This window comes from Schistocerca nitens, chromosome 2 (genome assembly GCF_023898315.1).
Source record: "Schistocerca nitens isolate TAMUIC-IGC-003100 chromosome 2, iqSchNite1.1, whole genome shotgun sequence".
NCBI classification, from domain to species: domain Eukaryota; kingdom Metazoa; phylum Arthropoda; class Insecta; order Orthoptera; family Acrididae; genus Schistocerca; species Schistocerca nitens.
This window is the reverse complement of record NC_064615.1, coordinates 900,751,370-900,765,424: the sequence shown is the minus strand read 5'-3', so window position 1 is coordinate 900,765,424 and position 14,055 is coordinate 900,751,370. Positions and strand designations below refer to the sequence as shown.

The 14,055-nt window shown below is 39.3% G+C and overlaps 1 protein-coding gene across 2 annotated transcripts in view; it reads left to right on the top strand.

Annotated features, from left to right (window-relative positions):
- Positions 1–14,055, top strand: part of LOC126234697 (chromosome transmission fidelity protein 18 homolog) — a 511,528-nt gene that overhangs the window by 75,250 nt on the left and 422,223 nt on the right. For both annotated transcript variants that reach the window (XM_049943438.1, XM_049943437.1), the window contains exons 9-10: positions 291–437; positions 12,214–12,365. In XM_049943438.1, the coding sequence (XP_049799395.1) occupies positions 291–437; positions 12,214–12,365 (299 nt within the window). The remainder of the gene's footprint in view (positions 1–290; positions 438–12,213; positions 12,366–14,055) is intronic.

The window sequence follows — 14,055 nt, the reverse complement described above, 5'->3', positions numbered from 1 at the left end:
CACAAATGCTGAGCAGATAAAGTCTGGAAATTCACGTGTCGTGGGTGACGCTTCTTTTTTATCCCCACCTTCACTCCTTTGATAGCTGGATGGTTCTTACTCCCGCAGCAGTTTTCACCTCACAGTAAGTTATGTGTGTACCACATTTGGTTGAAACTGGTCCAGCGGTGAGATTAGACAGGATAAAAAATGAGGGCGGTAATTAATATCTGAAAATCATGAGTTGATAAAAAGGAACTTAATTTGAATTATTTTGTCAAGATATATGTATATCTTTTTCTTCTTTTCAGAAAACAGGTTCCAGAAGAAAATAGTTCAAGAAAAAAGTTTTGATGATCTGGATGAAAATGGCTGCCCACAGTATAAAATGGCATTATTGTGTGGCCCACCAGGTCTGGGAAAAACTACACTTGCTCATATGGTAGCACGACATGCAGGTATTTAATATTTTGATAATGTAGCTTGTGGTACTATCTCAGTCATTTTATACATACTTTTTGCATTAATAATTTTTGTGGTGTTAAGGAACTTTTGACAGTATCTCCTGTTTGTATAATTTTAACTTCAAAATCATTTTATAACAAAGATAATCTTTAGATAACAGAATATGTGGTGATACTTATAATGAAAAAGAGAGACCTTTAAATGTGAACATTTTGAGTTAGGATTTACAGTGACTGTTACTGATAGTAACTGAAATTTAAGTTTACTGTTACTAGTTAATTTTTTTTTAATTGCCTCTGTGTGTTTTAGAGGTTTAAACCCCAATCATCAGTTAGATCTGTGAGAATCAATAAGATGTGTGTGTTGTGCCACCCCAAAGTCATACGCACAACACGTGTATCTTATTAATTCCTGTAAATCCACCTGGTGATGGTGGTTTAAACCTCTGAAACACTTGTTGTTGTTGTGGTCTTCAGTCCTGAGACTGGTTTGATGCAGCTCTCCATGCTACTCTATCCTGTGCAAGCTTCTTGATCTCCCAGTACCTACTGCAGCCTATATCCTTCTGAATCTGCTTAGTGTATTCATCTCTTGGTCTCCCTCTATGATTTTTACCCTCCACGCTGCCCTCCAATACTAAATTGGTGATCCCTTGATGCGTCAGGACATGTCCTACCAACCGATCCCTTCTTCTAGTCAAGTTGTGCCACAAGCTCCTCTTCTCCCCAATTCTATTCAATACCTCCTCATTAGTTATGTGATCTACCCATCTAATCTTCAGCATTATTCTGTAGCACCACATTTCGAAAGCTTATATTCTCTTATTGTCCAAACTATTTATCGTCCACGTTTCACTTCCATACATGGCTACACTCCATACAAATACTTTCAGACATGACTTCCTGACATTTAAATCTATACTCGATGTTAACAAATTTTTCTTCAGAAACGCTTTCCTTGCCATTGCCAGTCTACATTTTATATCCTCTCTACTTCGACCATCATCAGTTTTTTGCTCCCCAAATAGCAAAACTCCTTTGTACTTTAAGTGTCTCATTTCCTAATCTAATTCCCTCAGCACCACCCGACTTAATTCGACTACATTCCATTATCCTCGTTTTGCTTTTGTTGATGTTCATCTTATACCCTCTTTTCAAGGCACTGTCCATTCCGTTCAACTGCTCTTCCAAGTCCCTTGCTGTCTCTGACAGAATTACAATGTCATCAGCGAACCTCAAAGTTTTTATTTCTTCTCCATGGATTTTAATACCTACTCTGAACTTTTCTTTTGTTTCCTTTATTGCTTGCTCAATATACAGATTGAATAACATCGGGGTGAGGCTACAACCCTGTCTCACTCCCTTCCCAACCACTGCTTCCCTTTCATGCCCCTCGACTCTTATAAGTGCCATCTGGTTTCTGTACAAATTGTAAATAGCCTTTCGCTCCCTGTATTTTACCCCTGCCACCTTCAGAATTTGAAAGAGAGTATTCCAATCAACATTGTCAAAAGCTTTCTCTAAGTTTACAAATGCTAGAAACGCAGGTTTGCCATTCCTTAATCTTACTACTAAGATAAGTCATAGGGTCAGTATTGCCTCACGTGTTCCAACATTTCTATGGAATCCAAACTGATCTTCCCCGAGGTCGGCTTCTACCAGTTTTTCCATTCGTCTGTAAATAATTCGCGTTAGTATTTTGCAGCTGTGACTAATTAAACTGATAGTTCGGTAATTTTCTCATCTGTCAACACCTGCTTTATTTGGGATTGGAATTATTATATTCTTCTTGAAGTCTGAGGGTATTTTGCCTGTCTCGTACATCTTGCTCACCAGACGGTAGAGTTTTGTCAGGACTGGCTCTCCCAAGGCTATCAGTAGTTCTAATGGAATGTTGTCTACTCTGGGGGCCTTGTTTCGACTCAGGTCTTTCAGTGCTCTGTCAAACTCTTCACGCAGTATCATATCTTCCATTTCATCTTCATCTACCTCCTCTTCCATTTCCATAATATTGTCCTCAAGAACATCGGCCCTGTATAGACCCTCTATATACTCCTTCCACCTTTCTGCTTTCCCTTCTTTGCTTCGAACTGGGTTTCCATCTGAGCTCTTGATATTCATACAAGTGGTTCTCTTTTCTCCAAAAGTCTCTTTAATTTTCCTGTAGGCAGTATCTATCTTACCCCTAGTGAGATAAGCCTCTACATCCTTACATTTGTCCTCTAGCCATCCCTGCTTAGCCATTTTGCACTTCCTGTCAATATCATTTTTGAGACGTTTGTATTCCTTTTCGCCTGCTTCATTTAATTCATTTTTATATTTTCTCCTTTCATCAATTAATCAAAATAATAATAATTTATGACCGGTAACATTAAACTTGTAGTCTCAATTAAAAGAGACACTTCATGTATGGACAAAAGGAAACAAATGATCAGTTGACATGCATAGTGAAGAGAAAAGAAAATAATTAAAAGAAAAGGGCTTTATTCAAGCTGTGGCAGTGGTGAACTGATGTTCAGTCTGAATTCAGCAATTACACTGTTGGAAGATTGAAAGTCTTTTACATATTGATGTTGCTGTGAAATACTTCGTGAACACAGGCCAGAAAAGAGTTTGTAAAAATGGAAAATCCAGAGTAAAACATGCATAAATGCATTAATGAGACCATTTGCTGTTTATTTACTTTAGTAAAAACCTCTTTAATCTTTTAATTTGCAAATTTTTATGCAAAAATTGTACCAAAAATGGCAATTTTGCAATATGATGCTCCACATTGGTAGAAGGTTAATGATTATGAGAAAGGGAAGTGGTACAGCATGAGCTGCATTTACATCGAAATTTAAACAAGTATATCTTTGTCTCGCTTGTATTCGAAATCTCCAGTCCTTTTAATTCTGCGATCTGCTCTCTACATTTAGTTTCTGCTTTCTGTTTGAGCTTAAACATATGTGGGATTAACAACGGTTGCTCTTGAAGTTATGCAAGCTACACAAAAATTTTTATCAACACCCCTTTATGTTGAGCAATATCAGATATAAAATGCAAGTATGCATAATGGCTTGCATCTACTGACTACGACTGCTACCAGAAGAAGAAGAAGAAGAAGAAGAAGAAGAACTAATAACTTTCTATCTTTTTTCTCTTTTTCCCTTCCAGTCAGTGACAAATGAAAATGAGTCAGCAGCAGAGACATGGTTGCTAAAGTGAATGACTATCAAAAGAAATATGAATGAAGAAATAATAAATTAATATTGCATTACAACCATGATACGAAATGATCTGTGGTAAGTTGCAACTGCAGGAAGTGTGGCATACAACAAGTTGGATGTTAAGAAAGTGTGGAAGTAAGGAACACTACAGAGTTAGGTCTTCCATTCATTGCAACAAAATGGGTAAGGGAAAACTATCTTTATGCAGATGACAGGATTGGGGCTGCTTCCATTCTGGTGGTGTAGGCACACAGTTGACCCACCTGACTGAACTACAGGGCAGAATTTCTGTGGCAAAAGCTTTGTGCTTGCATGAAACAGTTGCAAAATGGACTCTGACAGAGATCTTTTGCATTTTGCTTTGTTACGGAAAAGAAAATACTGGCACCATTGATGTCTATGGAAGTATTGCATTTATCCAATGCTAGCAACTCATGAAAATCCTGGTTTATTATTATTATTATGAGGAATTAAATGAAAAATCATCAATTTGTTAACTACTTCAGAATTTTACTGTCATCTTTTGACAATGTATGTGTTACTTTTGTCATAGTTTCTCCCAAGCATTACATTTGATGACTTTATTTCTGTAATCCATATTTTCTGAATCCTGAACAGTAGGAAAATATTCTATATCAGCAGTAAAAACTTCTGCATAGAAAATCGTTTAGCTGTACAAAAGTACAAACTTCATAAAACAGCATAGTGAACAAATGAGATGAACTCTCAGCCCTGCAACAAAAATAAATGCAGAGCTGCATAGCAAGGCAGCAGTGTGCTTAACCCCACCCTGACGTAGCTATGTGCCTGACTTGCTTGCTCTTTATGGTCAAAAGCAGCTGAACAGCTATGGTCAGTTTCAGGGATGGGCAGATGCAAAGCTGGCCATGCTGCTAAACCACCAGTGTATAAGGAATTATGGGAACTGCTTGTTAACTGAAGAAAGTGTTTCAGCAGAGTGACCAGACTGTCAGTTCGATAGCACCCTATGATTTGGAAAGTGAACTGGGAGGTGGAAAGGCTAGCAAGGGTGCAAATAGTGCAACAGATAATACATCAAGAGTAAACAAAGGATAGGACAAATAATAAGTACATAAACTGGAATCAGAGGTAAATTAGGAAACTGAAATATTGTAATAAGTGACAGTTTGGTAGGCATGAGTATCAAAGTGTTAGAAGTGGGAGATGCAAAAAGGGGTATGGCAACCATCTTCTTCTCCCCCTTGTAATGCACAATACCACTTTTCATTCATTTCAGAAATTTCATACACCTCTAGACTGTCTGTTTTACATGGGAGATGGTTGGGCGGGTCCCCAAAGAACACTACCATATTGTATAGTAGGTCTGCTTGTTTCGGTTGCAGCAAAGCATTTGTGCCAAATGAAAGGCAAACTGTGTGTTCTGAAACAGTAATACCCATGTTTTCATCAAACTCACAGTCCATAGTATGTGTACTATTGTTCATTTTGTTTGAAAGTTTAAATTTTTCTAAATTTTCAGAGAAATATGTTGATTAAAATGTCATATAAATATTGTATTACAATTTTATAGACAGTTTTTGCTTCTTTAAAGAGCATAATAAGTTTTTTTATGTTTTATCCAACCATTTATATAGGCTGATGAATGCCAGGATGGACCCTGGGATAGATCTCATCATGACCTCTGACTTAACTGCAGAAAGTACCCAACATGTCTTTGTTAATATTTTTTGAAGAATTGAAACAATAATTTGGCCAAGAGAAGCTCTACTTTGCCATTAGAACGTAACAATAGTATACGTGCATTTTAAGAGGACTCTCGACAAGGTGACCAACTAATGTCACTGTGGCAATCGAAATCAAATGCCGGTAATTTGTATTTACTGCTTTCCAATTACTACCAACTTTAAATAGCAGACAAAACTGTGTATGATGCATCTAACATGTCAGTAAATAAGATGATTCCAAAATCAATTGCATGTAACACTTCAGGTCGTTAACTCAGTGCATTACTTCTACTCTCATATATGTAGATGCGTTAAACATACTGTCTGCTACTTCACCTTAAGAGTGATCAAAAATCAGTTAATACTAGTTGATGTCATTTGGTTTTTATAGATTCAAGCAGATCCATCAGCCACTTCACAAGAATAATCTTGTAGTGCACATTGAGTACTTGCACAGCAGACAACTTACTCTTAGGAAAGCATCTAGAACAGAGGGTGTACGCCATATTACTTAATGATTTAATGATGTCCAGTATGGGGAATTTGATTAACCCAACTGTTGGTCTATGCTTTGTAAATCAGCTTGACCATAATATGTCAATGAAGCCACAAAAAGGTAGGTTTTCCCCCCCACCATCTTTTGGTGCGTGGTAAAGCATTGAGTTCAAAAAGATAGAAGGGAGATTGACTCACAAAGGAATGAAATCCTCTCTCCATAATTGAATGGCTTGGTTTACCCTTTTTCACAACTTTGTAACTGAGAAGATGGTATTATATATATCATGAACTGAAACTTTTATAAATTAATCTTGCTTTTCTTACATTCACATTAAAAAATAGTCTATTGAAAGAATGCTGCCTTGGAATCGTGGTGCAATCTAAGCCCCATCTATGTCTACATATATGTACATACTCTGAAAACCACTCTGAAGTGCATGGCAAAGGGTACTTAACGTGGTACCACCTGCTAGGCATTCTTTCTGTTGCAGTAACATATGGAGTGTGGGAAGGATGACTGCTTAAATGCTTGTGTGAATTTTGTGGTGTAATAAGTCTAATCTTGTCTTTGTGGTGCTAGTGGGATCACTGTGTAGAAGGCTGAGGAATATCTCTAGATTCTTCACTTAATACTGATTTTTGAAATTTTGTAAGTAGACTTTCACAAGATAATTTGTGTCTATCTTCAAGAGTCCAACAGTTTAGGTTTCCAACATTTCTGTGATGCTCTCCTGTGAGTCAAACAAGCCTGTGTCCATTTTTGCCACCCTTGTTTTGTATACATACAATATTCTCTGGGACATAATAAATATTTACTGTAAAGTTGGCACATTAAGTTGCAGACAGCCACAACCAAAATGCACTTACCCTTACGCTTTCAGCCACAGCCTTCCTTGGAAATGGAAACACATGTTTAATCATGTAAGCAGGTGCACACCACCATCTTTGGAAGGTCAAACTCGAAAGCATTAGTCACATAGAGCGGAAGGAGCACCCTGGAGGGGGATGGGAAGGCAAGGGATAGCAGTGTATGGATGGGGGGAGAGAATCTTGGTGTTTGGCAGAGTGTGCAGGAACTAGACTGCCAACAGACATACAGCTTTGGGAGGTTGTGGGGCAGGGAGGTGGGAGGGGGGGAAGATGGGCCTGTGCATTGTAAGAGAGTCACACACAAAGAGGGTGGAGATGAAATTGGTGAGGAAGTTATGGAGCAGAGGAGGGGGGGCGGTGAAAACTGGGTGGAGGGTGTGGGGACAGTATATTACTGTAGGCTGAGGCCGGTATAAGATCAGGAGTAGAAAATGAAGCATAAGGGTTATTCCAATCTGCGCTATTTAGAAAAACTGATGATGGAGGGGAGGATCCAGATTGGCCGGGTAGTGAAGCAGCCATTGAAATCAAGCATGGTATGTTCAGCGGCATATTGTGTCACAGGGTGATTTACTTTGTCTTGGCCACAATTGTTGGTGGCCATTCCTTGTTGTGGACTGCTGGTTGGTAGTTATACCAATATACAAAACCATGCAGTGATTACAGCAGAGCTGGTATCATGGCTACTTTCACAGATGGCCTGGCCTCTGATGGGGTTGAATAACAGGAATGGAATAGGAAGTGTTGGGTGAGTGGATTGGGCAGGTCTTTCATCTGGATCTTCCACAGGCATATGATCCCTATGGCAGGCAGTTGGGATTGGGAGTGGCATAGGGATGGACTAATATGTTTGGAAGTTGGTTGGGCAATGGAAAATCACTTTAAGAGGGGGTGGGAAAGATGTTGGGTAGGATGTCTCTCATTTCAGGGCATGATGATAGGTAATCAAAGTCCTGGTGAACAATGTGATTCAGTTGTTCTTGTCTGGTTCATATTGTGTACGTAGATACGTAAAACGTGCAAGAGGGAAACCAATATGTGCTTATGAGAGTTGATGGCAGCAGACCGTATTATTCGTTTCGGACCTCTTGATAAGTATGGAGGTGTGATTACACATGTCAATCACATCGCGATTACGGGCAGCATGGGGTTCACGCCTGAGCCTCAGGACGTGCGCTAGCAGCGCATGTCGGGTGTTTCAAGCGTCAACTATGCGTCTTAATATCTCAGGATGTAATGGGAATATTGCGATGCAATCAACGCCATTGTGTATGTGCTTTGTCATGCTATGGATTGCTGAAGAAAAAATATAGGAGGTCCATTTAAAAAAAACATAAGTTTGTGTTAAAAAAACACATATGCTTTCGTTTTAGAATGTTTCCAAATATGTACATTCATGGGCCCCAGCCCTACATTGATACCGGTGAAAGTCGTTTTCCAATAGCTGTTATTGTTCCAGAGATATTTTGGGTGGACAAGATAGCTGGGACACCCTGTATATACTTGCTTACAAATATAACCAAATAATAGTTAGACATTCATATATACATTCGTGATCTTCACATATCGTAAGTCACCATTATTGTCTATAGCAAGGCTCATATCTCTCTCCGGTGTTCGGCACGCTTCACTGTGGCGTCATTGGCCAACCACAGGTTTTGGAAAGTGCATGGGCCAGCAAGGATGGATTGGTCGACATTTGTGTCACCATTTGTTTTCCTCCACATTGGCAGGGCTCTTCTTCGGCATATCTGCACTTGAACAGGTTATCCTTTGATCTTCCCATTTGACACCTAAGTCTATTTAGGCTCTTCTAGACTTGCCATTCCAATTGTGATCCAGCAGGAAGTTTTTCTTTAATGTTCCAATTTTCAGGCTGTCTTTATCCAATTTCTGTTTCCACATTGATTCTCTGGTTGTAGATTGACTTTCGTTTAGTGGACGTTCAACTTTTATAAAATCTTCCCTAGATTTAAGTCTTGCCACCACTGGCTGATGTGCGTACAGGGAATGTCTTCTATCTTCACACTGCCTACTTTGTTCGGCCATCACCAACATTTGCCATCTGATCTGTGTGTGTGGTGGTGGTGGTGGTGGTGGTGGTGGGGATTCCAGAACACACATAAAGAAGATCATGGTTTGTAGGCTTCAGGCATCCCGTAATTAATCAACATGAGTAATTCAGTGCTGCATCTAGCTTCTGGACATGTGTCGATCTTCTCCGTATGGGGCATGCATATTCAGCTGGAGCAAAGTTCAATGCCAAGGATGATGCACGTATAATTTCAGGATTTGCTCCCCAGTGTGAGTTGGTAAGTTTGCGGATTATACCATTCCATGTGTTGACTTTCACTCTAGTTTTTTCTACATGTTTCTAGTAAGACAATGTTCGATCTAATGTGATACCATAATAAACTGGGTTTGGGCAGTGTGTAAGTTTAACTGAGTTCCATTCCAGTTGTAATTCCCTGTTTACTTCCTTATTGTTCAGATGAAAAAAACAAGTCTGTGTCTTTGGATTTGGTCAAAGCTGGTTCCTGTTGTAATATTCAGCTAGTACTTCTAAGGCATCTATTAGGTTTCTCTCAATCTGTTTGATTGATCTGAATTGGTAGGCAATGGCTATATCATCAGCATAGATAAAACTTCTTGTCATTGGTCCAACTGGTTGGTCATTGGTATACAGATTGAAAGGTAGAGGGGACAAAAAAATACCTTGTGGAGCCCATTCTTCTGGTTCCATCAGTGACTTCTTTGCTCATGAAATTCCACATTGTATCTTCTGTTGGAGATCAGTGATCTCACAACTTCAGTTTCCCATAATTTTGAAAATTTTTCCCAGGAGGATTTTGTGCTTTATTGTGTCGTATGCTGCTGATAAGTCGACAAACACCACACCAGTTTTTTCTCCCTTCTCAAAACCGTCCTCTATGTGCTGTGTTAGGCAGAGGACCTGGCCGGTGCAAGACGTACCACGTCTGAATCCTACTTGTTGTGGAATGACTTGGCTTTCTAGTTGAGGTCCTATTTTATTCAAAATAAGACATTCATATACTTTGAAAGGGCAACACAGCAGTGGTGTTGGACAATAGTTCTTGGCATCATCTCTTGATTTACCTGGCTTTGCGGTAGCTACTACCTTGGCCTTCAGTCGTAGCTTAGGTACTGTCTTGTTACACCATCAGAAAATAGAGTTGTAATATCTGTTCATTAGCTATGGGCCCTATGCTCTGTACAAATTCATTAATGACGCAATCGGGACCTGCGGCCTTCCTGGGTTTCAAGAACTGATAGCAACTTCCAATTCTGTTGAAGTGAAATATGGCTCAGGTGGTATTTCAGCCACTTGTGGCCTCTTATATGAGGTGGCAATCTTGCTGTTCCTGGTTGGTTTACAATTCAAAAGGAGCTGATGTGCGATTTGATTAGCTGTCACGGAAACCTGATCCTTGGGGGCTGCCGAGTCACTAGACAATCGTTTTATGAGGTTCCAAGCTCTTCTGCTACTATACTTCATGTCAAGACTCTCCAACATATGTTTCCAGGTCTCTTGTCGGTCTTTGCTTATAGTTTCAATCAGCTGACCCCCAAGTTTTATTGTTTCTTCACTGAAAGGGTCCTGGCTGTACTGCTCCAGGTATTTGTTACATATTTGTTTCATGTTGTTGGAAACTCCAGGAATGTTAGAGTGTTCTATAGCCTCTGGGTGTGCCGAGTCTTGCTGATCTTTTAACAGTTTGGACGAACTTTCTGTAGTTTTCAGTGTTTGATGGTAAATTTACGATTTCCATATATAGGGTGTCCGCAAATTTTTTCCAGTTAGCCATTTTGAAGTTAAAACTTCTTTTGAAGGGTACTTTTTGTGGCACTATTATTGGTCTAAAATTTAGCACTATTGGTCTGCGTTGGGTCTTTGGGACAGGGTTGAGAACAAATTTATTGCATGACCCAAATAAGGTTTTCAAAACAAGTATACCCTCTCTTCCGTCTTGCACTGTTTGAATGATGCAGGCTATTTCTGATCATGGATGAGATTCAGCTTGTGTTCTTCTGCCCAGCTTTCCAATAATTCTCTGGTCTCATTTATGTCTTAGTAGCCCCACACTCAACTGTGACAGTTAAAGTCTCCCATTATTAGCTGTGGGTGACAGATATGTTGGATGAAAGCAAACCTTTCCCATGGTGGTTTATATATCGATGACACTGTAATGCTTCCGATAGTAACAGAAATTATATCCATGTTGTTAACGGTGTTAACTTGTATACTGGATACTTAGATTACAGGCCAAATAAATAGAGCACTTCCATATTAGTCGTGAGGGCACTCTTTCACCAAGGTCATCCCAGGAATATTTGGACGGCATTGTGATGGCCCTCTATGTCTCTCCTGGAGGCACAGGACGTCGCAGGAATGAAGCTTACATATGTTGGATATAAGTTCTTCTTTTCCCTCAATATTGAGGTATAACAACAACACCTGTCAGCAGCTGAGGTTGTCAGTTAGTCATCATCTACATATATACTCCACTTGCCACCAAGCAGTGTGTAGCAGAGGGCACAATTTGCACCAAAGTCATATTTCTCCCCCTCTGTTCCACTCGCGGATCGCGCGAGGGAAAAACGACTGTCTGAATGCTTCAGTACAAGCTCTAATTTCCATTATCTTTTAATGGTGATCATTGTGTGATTTGAAAGTTGATGGTAATAATATATGCTCTACATCATTCGTGAAGATCATATTTCAGAATTTAGTGAGCAGCCCCTTCCGTTTAGCGCGCCGTCTATCTGCAAGTGTGTCCCGCTTCAAACTTACTTTCTATGAGATTTGTAACGCTCTCACGATGGCTAAATGTACCAGTCACGAATCTTGCCACTCTTCTTTGGACCTTCTCAATCTCTTGAATCAGACCCAACTGGTACAGTGAGAAAAACTAAAAGACAATAGGAAATCCTTGCAACAGCAGTGTCTGTTGCTAAAAGTACTGCAAGGTTTTGATTTATTACATTCAGTTTGAGTCTGATTCCATTTATCACAGAAACAGATTGGAAACAGACCTATGAGAAGATCATATATACAATTTTTTGTCATTGTAAGGGAATGAGAAACAATTTTTCAGACATCAGAAAACTGAAACTTCCAGGCAGTTTAACACTGTGTACTGGATTGAGACTCAAACTCGGGACCTTTGCCCTTTGTTGGCAAGTGTTCTACTGACAGCTACCCTAGCATGATTCGTGACCCATCCTCAAAGCTTTACTTCTACCAGTCCCTCATCCTACATTCCACCAGTACCTCATATCCTACTTTCCAAACTTCAGTTCTGAATTTCATTCTTGAGCCAGCATAAAATTTTAATCCACCAGGAAATTTCATATCAGCGTACACTCTGCTTCAGAGTGAAGATAGCATTCTACATAAGAAAACTGTTTGTGTGTATTAAATGATTGGCTGATACTTAGTGTGTAAATTCTTATGACTTTATGTAGGTTACAAGGTGGTTGAGATGAATGCGAGTGACGATCGAAGTCCAGATATATTCCGAAATCAGTTGGAAGCTGCCACACAAATGCGGGCTGTCATGGGTGAAGAGCCACGTCCAAACTGCCTTGTGCTGGATGAAATAGATGGAGCGCCAGCCGTAAGCCACTCTTTTTTTTTTTTTTTGGTCATCTTTTCCTCTTTAACCTACATTGTTGTGAAGTTTGTACAGAGTATGTCTTTCTTGATGTCTTCTTGAGCTGTATTTCAACTGACAAAATTTTGAAAATTTTGGTACAGCTATGTGAAGGTTCGCCAAAAGTCACAATACCTTTGATTTTTGTTTCAGTACACTAATTATGTTCAATGTTTTCGGAACATATTCAAGCCTTTGGGCTGATATGATTTCTTCATCCATGGAAAACTGGTGTATGTGTGTGGGGGGGGGGTGGGGGAGGGGGGGGCAGGAGTCTGATATGATCTCATCATTCAATATGAATTAGCTTCCACAAAGAAATATCTTGAATTTTATGAATAGATAGCAGTTACAAGACATCATATGTATGCCATTGAGTAGATGACACAGTAGTTTGTAGCATAGTTTACCAATTTTAGTCATGATACAGTAGTGGAAGATTGGTGAGAAAGAAAATCTTCTTCGCAAAATAGGGTAACTTTCCACCAATTCTTTGTTAAATTTTTTCCAATGAAGTTCAGTAATATGCAGCTATGAATTTCGTTTAGTTTAAAAATACGTTTCATACTTACTTTTACAGCTTGTTAAATGTTTTTTGTGTTGAAAGTGAAATCTTCATGATTAGGCCATGTCACATCCCTCTTCAGCCTCTTCTGCAAACTTGATGTATCAGTCCACCTGGTGGGATCATTCTCAGCAGTCTTTCATACCTTTGTCTGTACTCTGCAATCTTGAAGCTGTGTAATTAGGCTTTTACAGGATGGTTTTGAGCCTATCTTCAGGCACTGCCATATCTGTTTTTTCAGCACCTCCAAGACACTTCCCCATTGGTCAAATAAACCTGTGACAATTCATGCTGTTATTTTCTGTATACATTCAATTTCTCTGGTGGCTGAACATTCCCAAGAAAGTTCTTAGCAGATCAGGTGAAACATAAAGTTTCAAGAAGTTGAAAAAGTGTGTGACATGGCCTAATCACCCAGAAGATGTTTACCTCTGATGACTATGTCCATGAAAGCCTGCAGCATTTTATGTTATTTGGAGCATGTTGAAGTAGGAAGTTCTGTGCTTTAATTGGTTCTTGCTCTCTGACTGAAAACAATTTGACTGAATTCCATCAACTACAAAACAGTGGTTTGAAATTTTACTTGCATTATGACTCAATATGTTCAACCACTCGTGGGGAAAGACTGTGTGAATTGCATAACTTTTACTTTCGGTAAACTCTGAGCAATTGTGTTATCCATCTTGTTAGGAGCTTACTCATAGCTAAAAGTTTGTGCATAATGTTTGCATAGTTTGTGGTATATCAGTCTTCTGCATTCCAACTTAGTTTCATGTGGTCTATCATGTGCAACCTTCAATGATGTAGCTTTCAAGGTTCAAGGGTCAGTTAAGAGCAGAAGTGCCAAACAGATCTTGTTGCTATTTTGTTCCTGTGCCATGAAGATTATGTTAATCGAAGGGGAAGTAAAAGCTCCAGTAGTACTACTACTATTTGCTATTCATAAATTATGTTGTCTACACTATTTTGCTTTTTTAGTGTGTAACATATTTTTGACAGAGTGATAACACTGAACATGTAAGTTAAGTTTGTGTTGATGTAAAACATTTGGGAACATGCAGGAAAGAGAAACAGTGAATGGGATAGGAG